Consider the following 15388-nt stretch of genomic DNA (forward strand, 5'->3'; position numbering starts at 1 on the left):
GAACTGGAAGTATTCCTGGGAATAAACCCAGCACAGTGCTTTTAACATAGTAAGCACTCAATAGATCTGGTTTGATGTGGCTCATGTTTTGAGACAGTTATCAATTCTACGGTCTGCAGAATTTGGAGATCTATTACGTACACAAAGCTAGTCGAGTGGGGTTAGAGAACGGGGGCAATTGTCCCTGGTTTGCCATGTCGATTTTTTTTTGTTGAGTCATTGTTTCTACAAATTCACTGTTACAACAAAACTATGACCTCCCGCCTCCCACTTCCCCCCTCCCACTTCCCCCCCTCCAAAGAGTACTATATTAACCATTGTTATTCAGCCACAGAGGCATAGAGAGTTTAGCAAGGATCTAGTAGATTTGGGTAGAACTAGCCTCCTGCCATTGAGAGTATGTAAGTCAAGTGGTAAAACTTTTCCCCAGCACACCAAGGAATACTTTCAGAAGTAGAATGTGTAAGACTTGGTAGTATTTTCTGGAATGGTGATATTTCCAGGTGGGGGTTATAGACTTCATATTAATGAGACTTCTCATATTAAGATGCTATATGACCAATCTTGGGAAATTCTTTACAAATATATACATTTCAGTGCTCTGTTTTTTAAAATTATTATCTTTATTTAATTTGGTGCATGTAAGTTGTTACAACATCAACTGACATATTTTTAGTTTGTTTTGAAAAGGACATATTCATCCTAATTCCATTCAAGCATTTTTTTCTATTAAAAGGTACTTCTCTTTAAGATAAGAGGTATTGTCATTTCTGTGTAAACAAAGCAAGATGCCGTGCATACTTGTTTAATGAGGAGCTATCAGGGTATCACTACAAGGAATTTATAAAGAGGAGTCTATACAGATAAAGGGTAACCCTTAGGACAGTATAATCTCGACAGTGCTTGAAATAATAATTGTCCTACTTGAGCTGAAATAATGGTGGCAGAACAAGTATTAGCCAGGCAGAGAAAAAAAGACATTCAAGCTGACAGCTCATTCGTGTGTGCTGAAGTGGATCAACCGCTCGTTGCAGGGCAGAAGGCATCCTGGTGGTAATGCTCATGCGTGTCGCATCGGTGTGGCACTGAGAATCCCCACTCCTGGCACCAGGGTCAAACTGTGGCAGACAGCTGTGCCGCTCCTCACACAGGGGAAAGAAGACAGCAGGCAAGCTCTTTGTTCCTAAAAGTTTGTTAGCGAAACTGTGCTATGTATATTCCAGCTGTATACTCTCGGTAATTAAGGAAAACAAATGCTCTTTGCAAACTCATTATAGATTTAAAGTTCTCTAAGTTTTCATCAGGTTTCCACAGAAACAAAGAGTTTCAAACAATAGTTGAGAATGCACAAACCATCGAATAAGTGGATTTTAATTGTTCCTGTTTAGAAAATTATTCAGATAACCAGCCACATCAAAGACTATTAAACTTTTTAATTGCTCAGGTAGAAAGATGGAGAATGTCATCATTATCTATCATAAGAGAAATCTGCATTAGATAATGCTACTTGAATTTTGAGCTAGAATAACACACTCAAGGATGCTACTAACTGAAGTGCCATTTAGTACTCAAAAATAATCATATGCTTTAATTATTCATAGGACACAATGCATGAATTCACAATACTAATTATGGTTTCAAAAAGTGTCTTATGCTATGGTTTACTTGCATGGAGGATCAACTAATGAAAAAGAAAAGTATAAATATTTGCAACTGCCATAGATATCATGTGCATGCAATTTAGTGGTATGTTAGGTCAAAAGAATGGAGAAATATGCCTTTTCTGTGCTTTGCAAAGTTCTTGTAGGATTTAACACAATATGTTGTATTTATTAAGCATTCAGTAGTTATAATTGATTTTGAGGAAGACTTGGTGATAGCATATTAATTAATCACCAATCTCTGTTCCCTGGTCTGTGCTATGTGCTAGGGACACTGAAGTGAATAAGAGAATACTGACCTCTGGGGCTCACAGTCTTGTACACTGGAGTGAGGGTGGCAACTGCAAATTTAAGCAGATTTGTGACTTCTCAAGCTCTTTAGTATAAGCATTTATGTTGAATATTTTACTCATTCAATCTTCATTATTATTAGGGAAGGTACAGGGGGCTAAATAGCCAAAAACCAAAAACAAAGAGTTTATTTCATTTGGAACTGGTAAAGATCTTCAACATTGTTTCACTACAACATCATTCTGTTTTTACTTTTTTGTCATAATATGTTTTTGTTTCTCTTCCCTTCAGAAAGTATAGAAAAATCTAAAAAATAAAGATGATCGTAAAAATACCTCTGAGTTTATCACTTAGACTCTTTAGAGATAACAGTTGTTAGCATTTTAAATATATTTACTTAGCCTTTTTCCTATGTACATATTTTGAGAAAAACAGAAACCTTAATACAATTATAATTTCGCAGTATGCTTTTTTTAGCTTTTTATTATAAGTGTGCTTCTACGTCATAAAATTTTTTCATAAACATCATTTGTTGGCACTGTATTATTCCATTATATCAATGTGCCATAGTTTATTGAACCATTCCTCTGTTGTTAAGTTTTAAAGTTGCTTTGTGGTTCACATAAATAGTCCTTGTGTATAGTCTTTGGTTGAATTCCTGATCGTTTCTTATAGATTGATTTCTGGAAGTGGAATTGTTGGGTTAAGTTAATGACTACTTTTAGGGCTCTTAATACAATCTGACACATTTTTTTCTGGAACAACCGAACTAATTTACTCTTCCAGCAGCAAGGGACATCTCATTACATGCTTGTCAGTTATTAAGAGGTATATTTTATTTTTCCTTGCAAAATTTCTATATGAAAAATTATATTATTTTTATTTTGTCTTTCTTTGGTTACTACCAACCTTGACTACATTTCATTTGTTTATTAGCTTCTATACATCTTTTTTGTTGTTCCATGAATTATCTATTAAAATTGTTCATCTATTTTTTGTTGGAATGCTCTTATACTTTTAGTTTTATAGCTGTTAATTCTTGTCTCACCCAATTTTTTTTTTTCCATGCCAACTTGCTCTTCTTGCTTTCTATAAGAATGACACATAATTTTCTGGCTTCTTTTTTTTTCTTGTATATAATAAATCATAAGTTTTATTTTGGGGGCTAGTTTTATGCTACACCATAAAGATTCCAAAATTGATTACAAAAATAAACAAACATAAAATAAATGACAACATATGTGTTTATATATATTTATCAATTATATGAAACCAATATCTTGTTATAAAACCTAGATCATATTTTTCTACATGTTCTGGATTTGCTATTAGCATCTAAAATATGGGCTTTTTCTAATAAATCTCTCTATAGCAACTATAGTGTTTCAGTTATTGCCGTGTAATGCATTATCCCCAAAATCTAGCATCTTAAAAAAAATAAGCAGTTAATTAACTCTTACTTCAGTTACCAAGGCGGGAGTGGGGAAGCATTTATTATTGCTTTTGTCTACAGATCAGGTGAGACTTTTTAAAATCTCTTTCAGGCCCACTTATGCATCTGCAGTCAGCTTTGCTGATCTTGAGTGGGCTCACTCATCCATTTTGGGAAGCCAGCTGGCTGTAGACTGGCCCAGGATGCTTTCTTAGCTTAAACAACTGGCCGTCCTTATATTTTTTCCTCCAGCAGGCTAGTCTAGGTGTTGCAACACCTAAAGTGAAATCAGATTTAACCTCAAATTCTTTTGTCAGACTTAAAGAAGAAAATATATGTTCAGCTTACATTATATATATATTTTAAACATTCCTGGAAAAAAAAAAATTCTACTTCTAAACAATAAGAAAACAGGGGAAAAAATATCCTTGTTAAAACAGATACTATGATCTCACTCAGATGAGCCGATAATGATAAGATGCCCATTATAGGAATGACCTCCAAAAAAAAGATTATTGTTTTTGCTGTTTAACACAAGTTCACAGGGTGGAGACAAAGAAACAAACAACTGTTAACATTTTGGTTTATATCTTTCTAGACATTTTCCTACATATTTCTACCAGGATATTACAATAAAGGCTTGCCTTGGGAGTGGGGAATTTGGGCCAACTAAGAAAGAGTGGGATTTTTTTTTCGTAGGTGTTTCAATTATTTTTAAGACAAATGGGTTTAAACGAAGGAGTAGACCTACTTCTCGGGCTATGTTGTGTTTTATTCATACATTCACTCACTACTTCATTCGATAAATATTAAGTACTTTCTGTGTGTCATGTACTGGGTTAGGGGGCTGTTCATTATGTGGGCCTAGGGCTTTCCCCTCCATAAGCGGTACTAATGGTATTCCCAAGAGACTTGTGGAAGGGAGAGGGCCTAAGGCGGAAGCTATTTTTGTCATCTCTATGATTTCATGGAGGTCTGAGGTGCTAGGAGGGCAGATATTTTGGTGGACAGCAGGAAGAACCAAAGGGATTGATTGGCTTTTACCTCCTGAGTGGAAAGGGAGAGGCAGATTGGGATCTGTTGAACTGTTTTCTTATTTAGCCTGCTTGGCTTTATGAACTTAGGAAAAGGTTTAATAGTTAATAAAAGAATAGCTACTATTTATTAACTGTTGTATGCCAAATAGTGTACTAGGCACATATCATTTCATTTACTTCTCACATGAACTCTGTAACTTAATAACTAACATTTTGAGCACTTACTATGTGGCAGCCACAGTTGTAAGATTTTATATGTAGTCAATTCATTGAATCCTTGGGACAAACCTGTCAGACAGGTCCTGTAATGGGGGAAATGAAGTTCTGAGAGACCTGCTCAAGGTCACATAACCAGAAGTGACAGACCAAAGCCTCTACCATATTTTTACCCACAACTGTTTAACTTATTTAATTAATGAAAAATAGTGTTTCTGATGAATAAGAAATCCTTATCTGCCACCAAATTGAATTCTGAAAGTTTGAGTGTCACTTCTTGAACACTTCTACATCAAAGCCAGTAAAGAAAATATACTCTTTAAATATTTACTTAAGTTTTAAAAAAATATTTTACATTAATCTTAATTTTAGTAGAGCTAATTTCCTTTCTCATATTTTTAAAGAAAAAAAAAATAACATTGCTCTCTCTCCATGGCCTAAATTGGGATTTCTTTGGCAACTAATAACCTTTCTTTGTTTTAATGACTATTTTTTTTTTATTGTGGTAGCATAATACGTAAAATAAAATTTACTATTTTAAGAATTTTTAAGTGGCATTATTAAGTACATTCACATTGTTGTGCAACCATCATCACTATCCATCTATAGAACTTTTTCATTATCCCAAATTAAAACTCTGTATCTGTTAAACAATAACTCTCCATTCTCCCCAGTGACTATCATTTTTAAAGGAGATAACTATATTAAGCTTAGTTTTCTTTACGTGAATGAGTACATAATTGTTTTAGGAATATGAAGGAAAGGGATATTTGCTAATGTAATGGCAAATGCAGAATCTACTGACAAAGGTATATAATTTGTAAAAATTGCTGAGTGGGCAAAATTCTGATTTTTCAGTTGCCCTAGGTACTTCAGTGCACTTCTGATAATGATTTTCCTTGGGCATGTAGTTATACTGATAGAAATCACATCCGTGCATAAAGAGTGAGCTTAATTATACATAACTGCATACCTAAGATGAGGTTTTACATTTTTTTACATATACTTTCTTATTTACAAAAGATGAGACACTAAATTCTAACTCTTCTCAAAAAAGTAGTGTGAGTCACCCTCAGAGCATGAGAATCTTACTCTATGAGTTACCCATTTTGCATGAAGATACTATACCTTGCTTTCACCCTCCCCATTATGGGAATTGTTTTCATTGCAAGGAGATTCCACAGTCTCATCTGGTCCTGGCTGTGACTCTGAGGACAGGGAAATGCACAAAGGCTGATTTAGGGTTTTGGATGTAGTTGGTGGCTGAGCAAAAGGAGCTGGTCCTATTAAGAATGACACTTCTTTATATCCTCAACTCATTTGTATTGAGCCTAATTATTTAAGCTCAAAACAGTAAAAATTAAAAGCAGTCAAAATGGTTCGATTGCTAATGTATGCCCCAGGCACTGTGCTAAATGCTTTACATGTATAATTTTGTTTAATCCTCACTGTCCTATGAGATAGGAATCAAATTCCCATTTTACAGATGGAAAAACTAAGGAACAGAGAGATTACATAACTTGCCAAAGGCACACAGTTAGTAGATAAGAGACTGAGGATTCGAACCCAGGCAGTCTAGAGTCCTTGCCCCTAGCTACTCTATTAACACACTTTCCTGGTCCGTATTAGGTTGACCGCAAGATTTCCTTTTAAGAGATGCAAAGTTCAAACAAACAAACCTCTCCCTCCCCCTCTCTCTCTCTCTCTCTCTCTCTCTCTCTCTCTCTCTCTCTCTCTCTCTCTCTCTCTCTCTCTCTCGTTTTATGCCCTAGGTCTCTATAAATTCCTGCCTTCTCCTTAGAACTGGTCTCTCTTGAGAGGACCAGTTCTCCAGCGCTTAACTCTCATATTTACTCTTATTCTCACATGGTCATGAGAAGTCTTCTTTCCTGAGTGTAATTGATTTCGCTGGTGGTTAGGATAGTGATGGGCTTAAGTGAATGGGTTCTAAGGTGAGAATGACTCTCTACCTCCTCACAATTCCCCAGCCCTCTCAGGAAAATAGTCATGTCTAAATTTCTGAAAGAAGTTTTAATGCAAGTGAGTGGGACATTTTTGAACAGGGAGAAGTGTCGATGGATTGTGCCAGAAATTGAGGAGGTTCAGTGCCTATGTCCCAGGGATACGGGTTGTGGTGATCCAGGAGATTTCAGAGGTACCTCAGAGTAGCTTCTGGCCCACTCAGCCTCTGGTCTCCTCCACACTCTAGCAGGGCCGGAAATGCTCCCCTGACTCCTGCTCATGGTTCCTGCTCACAGGTATAGCCGTCCACACACGACTCACAACGAGGAGAGGTAACATTTCCTGGGAATGTTCCTAACCCCAGAGAATGTGTTTGCAGAAAGTTTTCATGATTTTCCTGAGTTACATTCATGTTTCAGGAACAAGTGCTTTATATCTGTAGGTGGCACCTTTGTGAATAATTTGGTGAACTTTGAGTGCCATACGCACCTCAGATCAAGAGGTAGCATCCTACCCCAAATTATACTTGAGGCCTCAGTCTACTTCTGATCATAAACTCCCCTGCCCCCCACCTCCCCCCCACACACACATCATATCTCCTATTGAGGTTAGCAATTTTTACTACATTGCACTGGAATAATTGTACCTTAAGTTACATGAAAAATATTTTCTGATTTTCACACTGAAGCACAGTCTTTATTTCAAAATGGGGACATAATATTCGGCATGTCATTATAAGGTAGCTCCTTTTAATATCAGTGCCAGTTTGCAGTTGAGTCCTGGGAAGGATTTGTTAGGACATGTTTAAAGTTATATAAATAAAACTTTATTTATATAAAGACCAGATTTAGGACGGGGGACCAACTAAGGTAGCTGGAGATATTCTTTTACTCCCCAAGGTACTCTTGTCTTCCTTTTTAGCCCCTTTTTGTGCTGTGATTACAGTGTAGTACATACCGTTTTATCCCATTCTGAAAACACTGTCCCATTTGGTCAAAGCTACCACCTGGGCCACACCGTGACAAGAAAAAGAGGTGTTTTCAAATGAAACTAATCCCAGGGCAACCAGAATTGGCTTGTTTTAATTTTCTATTCTTTATTTCATTTTAATTACAGCCGCTTGGAGCCAGTGACTATTTGGAACTATCAAAAATTTTTGATACAATATTTTTGAGAAACATTCCACAATTTACGCTGGCAAAAAGGACTCAAGCTCGAAGATTCATAACTCTCATTGATAACTTTTATGATTTCAAGGTAAGGATATAGTGCATTTTCTCAAAACTCAACAATTTAGACTGTGGACCCAGACTGCCTGGGCGAGAATCCTGGCCTACCACTTAGTTCTCTTCCATGTGCCTCAGTTTTCTCATTTGTAAATCGGGGTAATAATATTTTTGACTTCAGAGAATTGTGAGGACAAAATAAGCTAATTCATGTAAAGCATTTGCAACAATGCTTGGCATAAGCCGAGTGCTGTGTAAGTACTATTAGTAGTGGTGGTGTAGTAAAACTCCCATCGTAAGACTCTCTGCTATATTAATGATTTTATCATTCAACTAGACATATCCATGTGCTTTTTCTATGACGAATTACAACACAATGCCCTACCTAGACTGAGTGCTCAATAAATCTTTGTTTCATGAATAAATAATTGGATAAAATAATGAATGAACAAATGAATGAATGACTATAGAACCCTCCTCAGTGTTGGAGCTCTCTCTCCCTATAACCCAGAAGCCCCAGTAACTAGCATATCTTGTTGTTGTTGTTGTTGTTGTTGTTGTTGTTGTCGATCTATATGTTTTAGCATGAATTTCTAAGCCATTGTCCGTCAGAGGCAGTATTGCCTAGTGGTTAAGATGTGGGCATGACGGCCAGCTGTCTACCTTGAGGATCAGCTTAACCTCTTGAGATTCGATTCCATTCTGTAGATAAAGTGGGTAACAGTGGTACTTACCTCATACTTGTGAGGATTAAATGAGATGTAAACACTTAGAATTTTTATCTAGTGGCATATAGTAAGCTTTCAATGAATGTTAGCCACTATTAATAGTACATATCTGTACATATATATTTATGGTAAAAGTATAAGTGCAACTTCAAATTAGAATTAATTTAAATATTATTTTACTGTTGGATACAATTTTTCTCCCTATTTCTTGTACAGAAATAGAGGAGTGATTCTAAAACTAAAAGGACTTTAGAGGGAGAAGGAAAGTACCAGAATCTGCTGGTAGGGAGAGGGGAGACTTTAATGTTTCATTTTTTCATTCATTTAACAACCTTTATCATTGCAGAGCACAGTGCTAAATGCTAGAAATTCAATGCCAGACAAAGCCAGATGTCATGCCTGTCTTCATAGTGTCAGAGAAACAATCAAATGTCCGCAGAACTAAATGTAAAGTCACCACTGTGGGATGATCTCCTGGAAGGAGAGAGAGGAGTATGGTGCTGTGACAGACTGGGGGAAGAGCAGACTTACCTTCCGGGCTGGGTAGTCCTGCCGAGGACCACCTGCTTCAGAATACCTGGGCTTTAAGATCCGGATTCCAGAGCCCACCCCATCTGGCAGATGAGGACCTGGGATGGGGCCTAAAACCTGCATGTTCACAAGCTCCTCAAGTGCTTCTTAAAATGCTGAGAAGTGGTGACTGAACTCCAGTGCAGAGTGAAAAGGGGTCGCCAGGGAGGGTAGTTTGCAGCAAAGGCTGTGTGACAGGCCTGAGCCTGAAGGGCAGCCAGCATGGCTCTGGTGCAGTGCTGCGGGGAGCCTGCCTTAGTGAGTGACCTCAAAATCTGCTGTGCACTCCCATGGACCCGGGGACATGTGGTCAGGGAGTCAGGACAGGTGGGAAGCTGAGAACACCAGAGCTAGGGTGTTCTCCTGGGTCACTCCTGAGAGTCTGCTTCAAAGTGATCACATGGGGTCTGAAATAGAGGGAGTGAGCTTGGAGGTGGCACCCTGTTTTTAGAGGGCTAACGCTTTAAGAAGAGAGTGGTAGAGGGGCATTCGTAGGTAGTTCTTAGAGTATAGGATCGATCCACTCTTTTTTTTTTTTTTTTAAATCTTTCATCTAGGAATACCTTAAAGAAAGCTTATGGTCCCCACCCCCTAGTCTTACCTCACCATGGCAGTTTCACTTCTTAGTGAGGAAAAAAGATTTATCTGGCAATATGATAGAACACCAAAACCGTTCTCCTAACGTTTGCTCGAACTAAATCACATATTTATAATTTAATCTCTCTTTTAAAAGAGTACTCGAAATTATTTCAGAAATTGGGAGCTTTAAGCAGATATTATTCTGAAAATATATTCATGGAAATTTGTGAAATTAGGGTATTTTCAATGGAAAAAATTGTCATTTGTGATTAAAAGAATTTATAAGAGAAGGTAGAGGCCATTTGGAAATGGAAAAGCTAATCCCAAAGTACATTAAATACATTATTTAAAAATATTGAAATATTTATTTAAATAATGATTTTAAAAGGATAACTTTGAATCTTGGAAACAAATTCAGGACTCTTTAAACAAAAAGAAGAGTATGTTTTATATTTATACTAGTAGATGTAAAATTTATAAAGCTATAAAAGTTCTTTTCAGTATATGATCACATATGCACATTCACTCAAACACGTATGTAGTCAAGAAATTTTAAGTAAAATTTAGTCTTTTTGAAGAATGTCTTAGCATGATGCTGATATAAATGTAGGTTCTGGAAACTTAGGGTGTAATTCTAGTAGCCATGCCCTGAACTTACCTGTCCAGCAAAATGGTAACCTCTTTACAGTGAGTCTGGGGAGCATCTTCTATGCACACAGAGACAGGCTCCAAACAGCTAGGTATAAATGTCATCTTTGGGGGTCATGGTCAGACCGTTGAACTTTGAACTGGAAGAGCTGAGCTGGCATTACAAGCCAAGACCTTTCCAGGCCTGAAGTTACCCAATAAAACCTTTGCACCCTACTTCACAGGGTAGTATAAGCTGTGTGAAAATATTTTGAAAAGTACTATGCAGTTTAAAAATATCTCTTTAAAAAGATACAAACGATTAGACAAAATATGGACATTTTAAAAGCAAAAATCTAAGCTTCCTGTTATGACAAGCAGAGTTTTATTTTGTGAGAGATTTGTTTTTACCTTCAACTTGTGAAGTGTAAGGACTGACACCACTTACTCATTTTCTTCTGTTTCAGGTGCGCATAATTTGCTCTGCATCGACTCCTTTATCAAGCTTATTTTTGCATCAACATCATGACAGTGAGTTGGAGCAAAGCAGAATACTGATGGATGATTTGGGGCTGAGCCAGGTAGGTGATATTAACATAATCTTTTTTTTTTATTATTATAAAACAGCTTAATTGTTTTTGGTTTGATACATGGCTACATTTTGAAGAAGGAATGCAGTATATATTTAACCATTGATTTGCTGCTTTCTTCTAAAGCCAGTATAGCAGACTTTCTCTCAAGATCACTAAATATAGAGAATTACAGTCTTAGAATGGAGAGAATCTTAGTGATTATTTTTGCTTGTGACAAAAACAAAGTCAAGATTGGTGGACTAATAGGCACATGGTCACACTGCTGACTAAAGGCAGGCCAGAGCTTATTCTGCTACACCATGCTACCTTTTCTGGATATTCTTCTTCATGTCTGCTGGATTTGTAGAGTACCCGATATAGTGTCTAAGCATGTGGGCTGGCTCTGCCTGGACCATGGAATGCCTAGCAAGTCCCTTGGCTTAAAAAGAAATCCCAACCCCCATTCCGTAAACATTTATGGAGTACCTTTGGTGCCAGGTTCTGGGGATACTCTGTAGGGAACCAACCAATGCTGGCCCAGTTCTCGTGGTGCTTGGGGTCCGGTGATTCACTTCAGGCCAACCAGAAATGACTTTGCATTTCCTTCTGTATAAACGTAAATAAGCATTACAGGGTCTATTTCTCAACTGTAGACAATTGAAATTTTAGTTAATGTTATCTGATACCCTATACAAAAATTAACTCAAAATGGATTAAAGACTTGAAATAAGACCTGAAACGATAAAATGTATAGAAGAAAACATAGGCACTAAACTTATGGACCTTGGTCTTAGAGGGGTTTTGTGAACTTGACACCAAAGGCAAGAGAAGTAAAAGAAAAAATTAAATGAATTAGACTGTATCAAACTAAAAAGCTTCTACACAGCAAAAAAGGCAACCTACTGATATAAGATATTTGCAAATGATACCTCTAATAAGGGGCTAATATCCAAAATATCCAATAATTCATACAACTTAACAACAAAAATACAGACAATTTTATTAAAAAATGGGCGGAGTGCCTGAATAGACAATTTTTCAAGGAAGACATACAGATGGCTAACAGATGAAAAGATACTCAACATCACTAGTTATGAGGGAAATGCAAATCAAAACCACAATGAGATACCACCTCACAACTTTTAGAATGGCTGTTATCAATAAGACAAGAGATAATAAGTGTCAGAGATGATATGGAGAAAAGGGAACCCTTGCACACCGCTGTTGGGAATGTAAATTGGTGCAACTACTATGGAAAACAGTATGGAAGTTCCTCAAAAAATTAATAATAGAACTGCCATATGACCCAGCAATTCCTCTTCTGAGTATCTACCTGAAAAATTTGAAAACATTTATTCATAAAGATATATGTACCCCTATGTTCATTGCTGCAGCATTATTCATAATAGCCAAGACATGGAAACAACCTCTGTGTCCTTCGACAGATGATCAAATAAAGAAGATGTGGTACATATATACAATGGAATACTACTCAGCCATGAAAGATGAAATATTGCCATTTGCAACAACCATGGATAGATCTCGAGCATATTATGCTAAATGAAATAAGTTAGATGGAAAAGGACAAGAACCATATGATTTCACTCTTATGTGGGATATAAAACAAAAAGCAACGAATGAACAAATGAAACATACAAATTCATAGATACAGACAACAGAATGGTGGTTACCAGAGGAGAAGGGAGGTGGGGGAAGGATGAAGAGGGTAAAGGGAGTCGACTGTGTTGATGGAAGGAGACTAGACTTCAGGTGGTGCGCACACAGCAGAATATACAGAGATTGTATTATAAAGTTGTGCACCTGAAATTTATGATGTTATTGACTAATGTTACCCCAATACCTTCCACTAAAAAAGAAATATTAGTCAAGAAGTTTCAATTATCTATAAATGTTCACCCCTAAAATGAGGGGAGCCTCATTCTTCCAACCCCAGAGGTAAAAAACCATTTGGAATGAGGAAAGAGTTCTTTATTGACCTGAGTAGAAATTATGCATTCTCAGGAGTTTGGAAAATTGAGGCCAATAATTCTTTAAAAAGCAAACTTTCAAAATATGATTACTTAAACTTACATATAGAAATAAAGAGCTGCTAATAAATGCACGTGCTGAGACCTTTTGAAGCAATGGTTTCTCTAAGATCAGTACTTACATCCAGATAATTTCTTTGACAATTCAAAAGAATATACTTGAGAAGCTTTATCATCTCAGTTTCTAAAATTTTTTAAATCATTAGCTTTTAGATCCCTCCCCCATATTAAGATCAGGGTTCAAATAGAAGGCAAAGTAAGTTCAGCACTCTGGGCCAATAATATATGAAGAAATCAGGGCCTGTGACTGCAGGGCCGCATGATTTGCAGTGGGTTGGTGGGGAACGTGGACTTTGGAGTCCACACCTTTTCTCTGAAAGAGTGTAATAGCAAACTCCTAAAGGAAGAGACAAAAATCCAATGTCCATTTAGTGCTCATGAGCCCTTGTTGGTATCCCTAGTCCCAGGCTGTTTACTGGCCTCACAGAGGGTTCCCCAACTGAACCCTAGATGGGATGCTTAAGTGTCCCAGCAGCTCAAGATCTTACCAAAGTAAACTTCCACACGCAATCTCCAGGCTCCCCAGGAGATTTCTCAGTCACCCAGTTTGGGAAAGGTTCTTCAGAGGTTTGTCCTCAGGAGTGGAACCAGTCTACGAAGCTGCAGAGGAGGGTGACAGCCTTTTCCTAACTCGCCAGAACTACTGTTTTTTTTTGTTGTTATTACTTATTTCTGTCATGCACCTTTGGAGAAAGAATTCCTTTTCTGTCTGTGATGTCCTTCCTTTAGACTTTGTAGAGAACTTTTCTCTGAGCAAAACTTTTCATATTTGGATTTGGGGATGTCATTTTAGCTTTAATCATTCTAATGTTTTCCCCTTGGGGACTTGTTCTAGTTATTGATTATTGGTTTAAATTAGTTGATTCTCTAGTCTCTAGTTGATTCTCAATGTCTTAGATTTAAGACATTGTACATTTAAAAATTTATAGGACATTATCTAAACACATAAACCTAAAGAGTTTTTTTAAACCTGTGGTTATTTCTATAAATTTGTATTTGTGGCAGTTTTAATTGGTACTGGGTTATTATTTTGTGTTGTTATGTTTTGTTTTTTGGTCACCAGGACTCAGCAGAAAGACTCTCCATGTTTACTGGAGAAGAGGAAATCTTTGCATTTCAGCGTACAATTTCCCGACTCACTGAAATGCAGACTGAACAGTACTGGAATGAAGGGGACAGAAGCAAGAAGTAACCACCACTTTTGCGTGAATAAAACTCCAGACAGATGATTACCAAAGGGAGAACTCTTTGTTATGGGACTTAAAAGAATCATTAGCTCATCATTAATTATGCACTTTGTCTTCTGGACCATTTTAACCTAAAATTACTGTCAAAGATGTAATAGATTAATAAGTTAAAGCCATTTGTATAGGTCTACTTTTTGCCTGTTTATTTGACCTACTTCCGTACCACAAAATTAAAATCAGCACTCCTGAAGATTAATATAGGACCAGACATTTGGCTTCATTAAGCCATCTGAGTGAATCTTGAATACACACACGTGCACATCTCCAAGCTTTGGCAACAGGCTAGCCATAGGATAGAAACACATCTTATATGAGAGGGGGAAAGAATTCTACATTTCAATTCAAAGCAAAGAAAGTGTTGTGATCTTACTATAAATTAAAGGGAATAACATTTTAGAATATGGGCTTATACAAGTGATTTTTGGAGGGCTATGAATTATACCGAATCTCCCAGGCCTTGAAGTTTCCTCATAACAAAGAGTATATTTTTTACCCTAGGGTCAAACTTGGTAGGCAAGACTTGTTCTCCAGTGGACACAGAGTGGCCTGAAAAAAATGAGGATTATGACACCGTAGAATAAGGAGCAAGAGTGTTGAATTCCAACTGACAGGCAGACCCCCCAACCCTGACAGATAATAATAGGACAGATACCAGGAATAGGGACCAGTGAGAGTGTATTGGGAGGGGACAGAGTCCTGGACACAACAAGCAGCAAAGTGAACTCCTGCTCATCTGAGGACAACAGGATGCCAGTGGACAGCAGGCTCCCTCCCTGCTCATACACATTTGCTCTGGTTGCAGAATGCCACTCCCCAGCCTTGCCTCTGCTTCTGCAGTGAGATGGACCTGATAGTAAATAGGAAAGAAGAGCTGATGAATCTACTTAAATAAAATTTGATTTGTCCTTCATTGAGGTCATTGTTTGATTCATTCAAGTACAACCTTTCTTTGCCAAGAAAGGATCTTGGTTGAAGCTGTTATGAAAGTCTAAATCCCTTTTCAAGAAAAGAGAAAAAAAATGTGAAATCTACTAAATCTCGTGAAAATCAAATATTTTGGGGGGTGGGGTAGGCACAGGTAAGTCAGTTGATATAAATAAGTACAATCGTCAACATATGTAAGCTCTTGGAA

At 37.2% G+C, this 15388-nt stretch overlaps 1 protein-coding gene across 5 annotated transcripts in view; it reads left to right on the forward strand.

Moving 5' to 3' along the window:
* AFG1L (AFG1 like ATPase) overlaps nucleotides 1-15166 on the forward strand; it is a 169864-nt gene extending 154698 nt beyond the window's left edge. For 4 of the 5 annotated variants that reach the window (XM_039869898.1, XM_039869910.1, XM_039869899.1 and 1 more), the window contains 3 exons: nucleotides 7716-7856; nucleotides 10797-10910; nucleotides 14073-15166. In XM_039869898.1, the coding sequence (XP_039725832.1) occupies nucleotides 7716-7856; nucleotides 10797-10910; nucleotides 14073-14201 (384 nt within the window). In that variant the 3' untranslated portion in view covers nucleotides 14202-15166. Of the gene's footprint in view, nucleotides 1-1034; nucleotides 1169-7715; nucleotides 7857-10796; nucleotides 10911-14072 lie in introns of all 5 variants that reach the window. The other variant, XR_005654315.1, reaches the window with a different exon arrangement.
* Nucleotides 15167-15388: the final 222 nt, after the last annotated feature.

This window comes from Pteropus medius, unplaced genomic scaffold, assembly GCF_902729225.1.
Source record: "Pteropus medius unplaced genomic scaffold, Ma_sr-lr_union100, whole genome shotgun sequence".
Classification (NCBI taxonomy): domain Eukaryota; kingdom Metazoa; phylum Chordata; class Mammalia; order Chiroptera; family Pteropodidae; genus Pteropus; species Pteropus medius.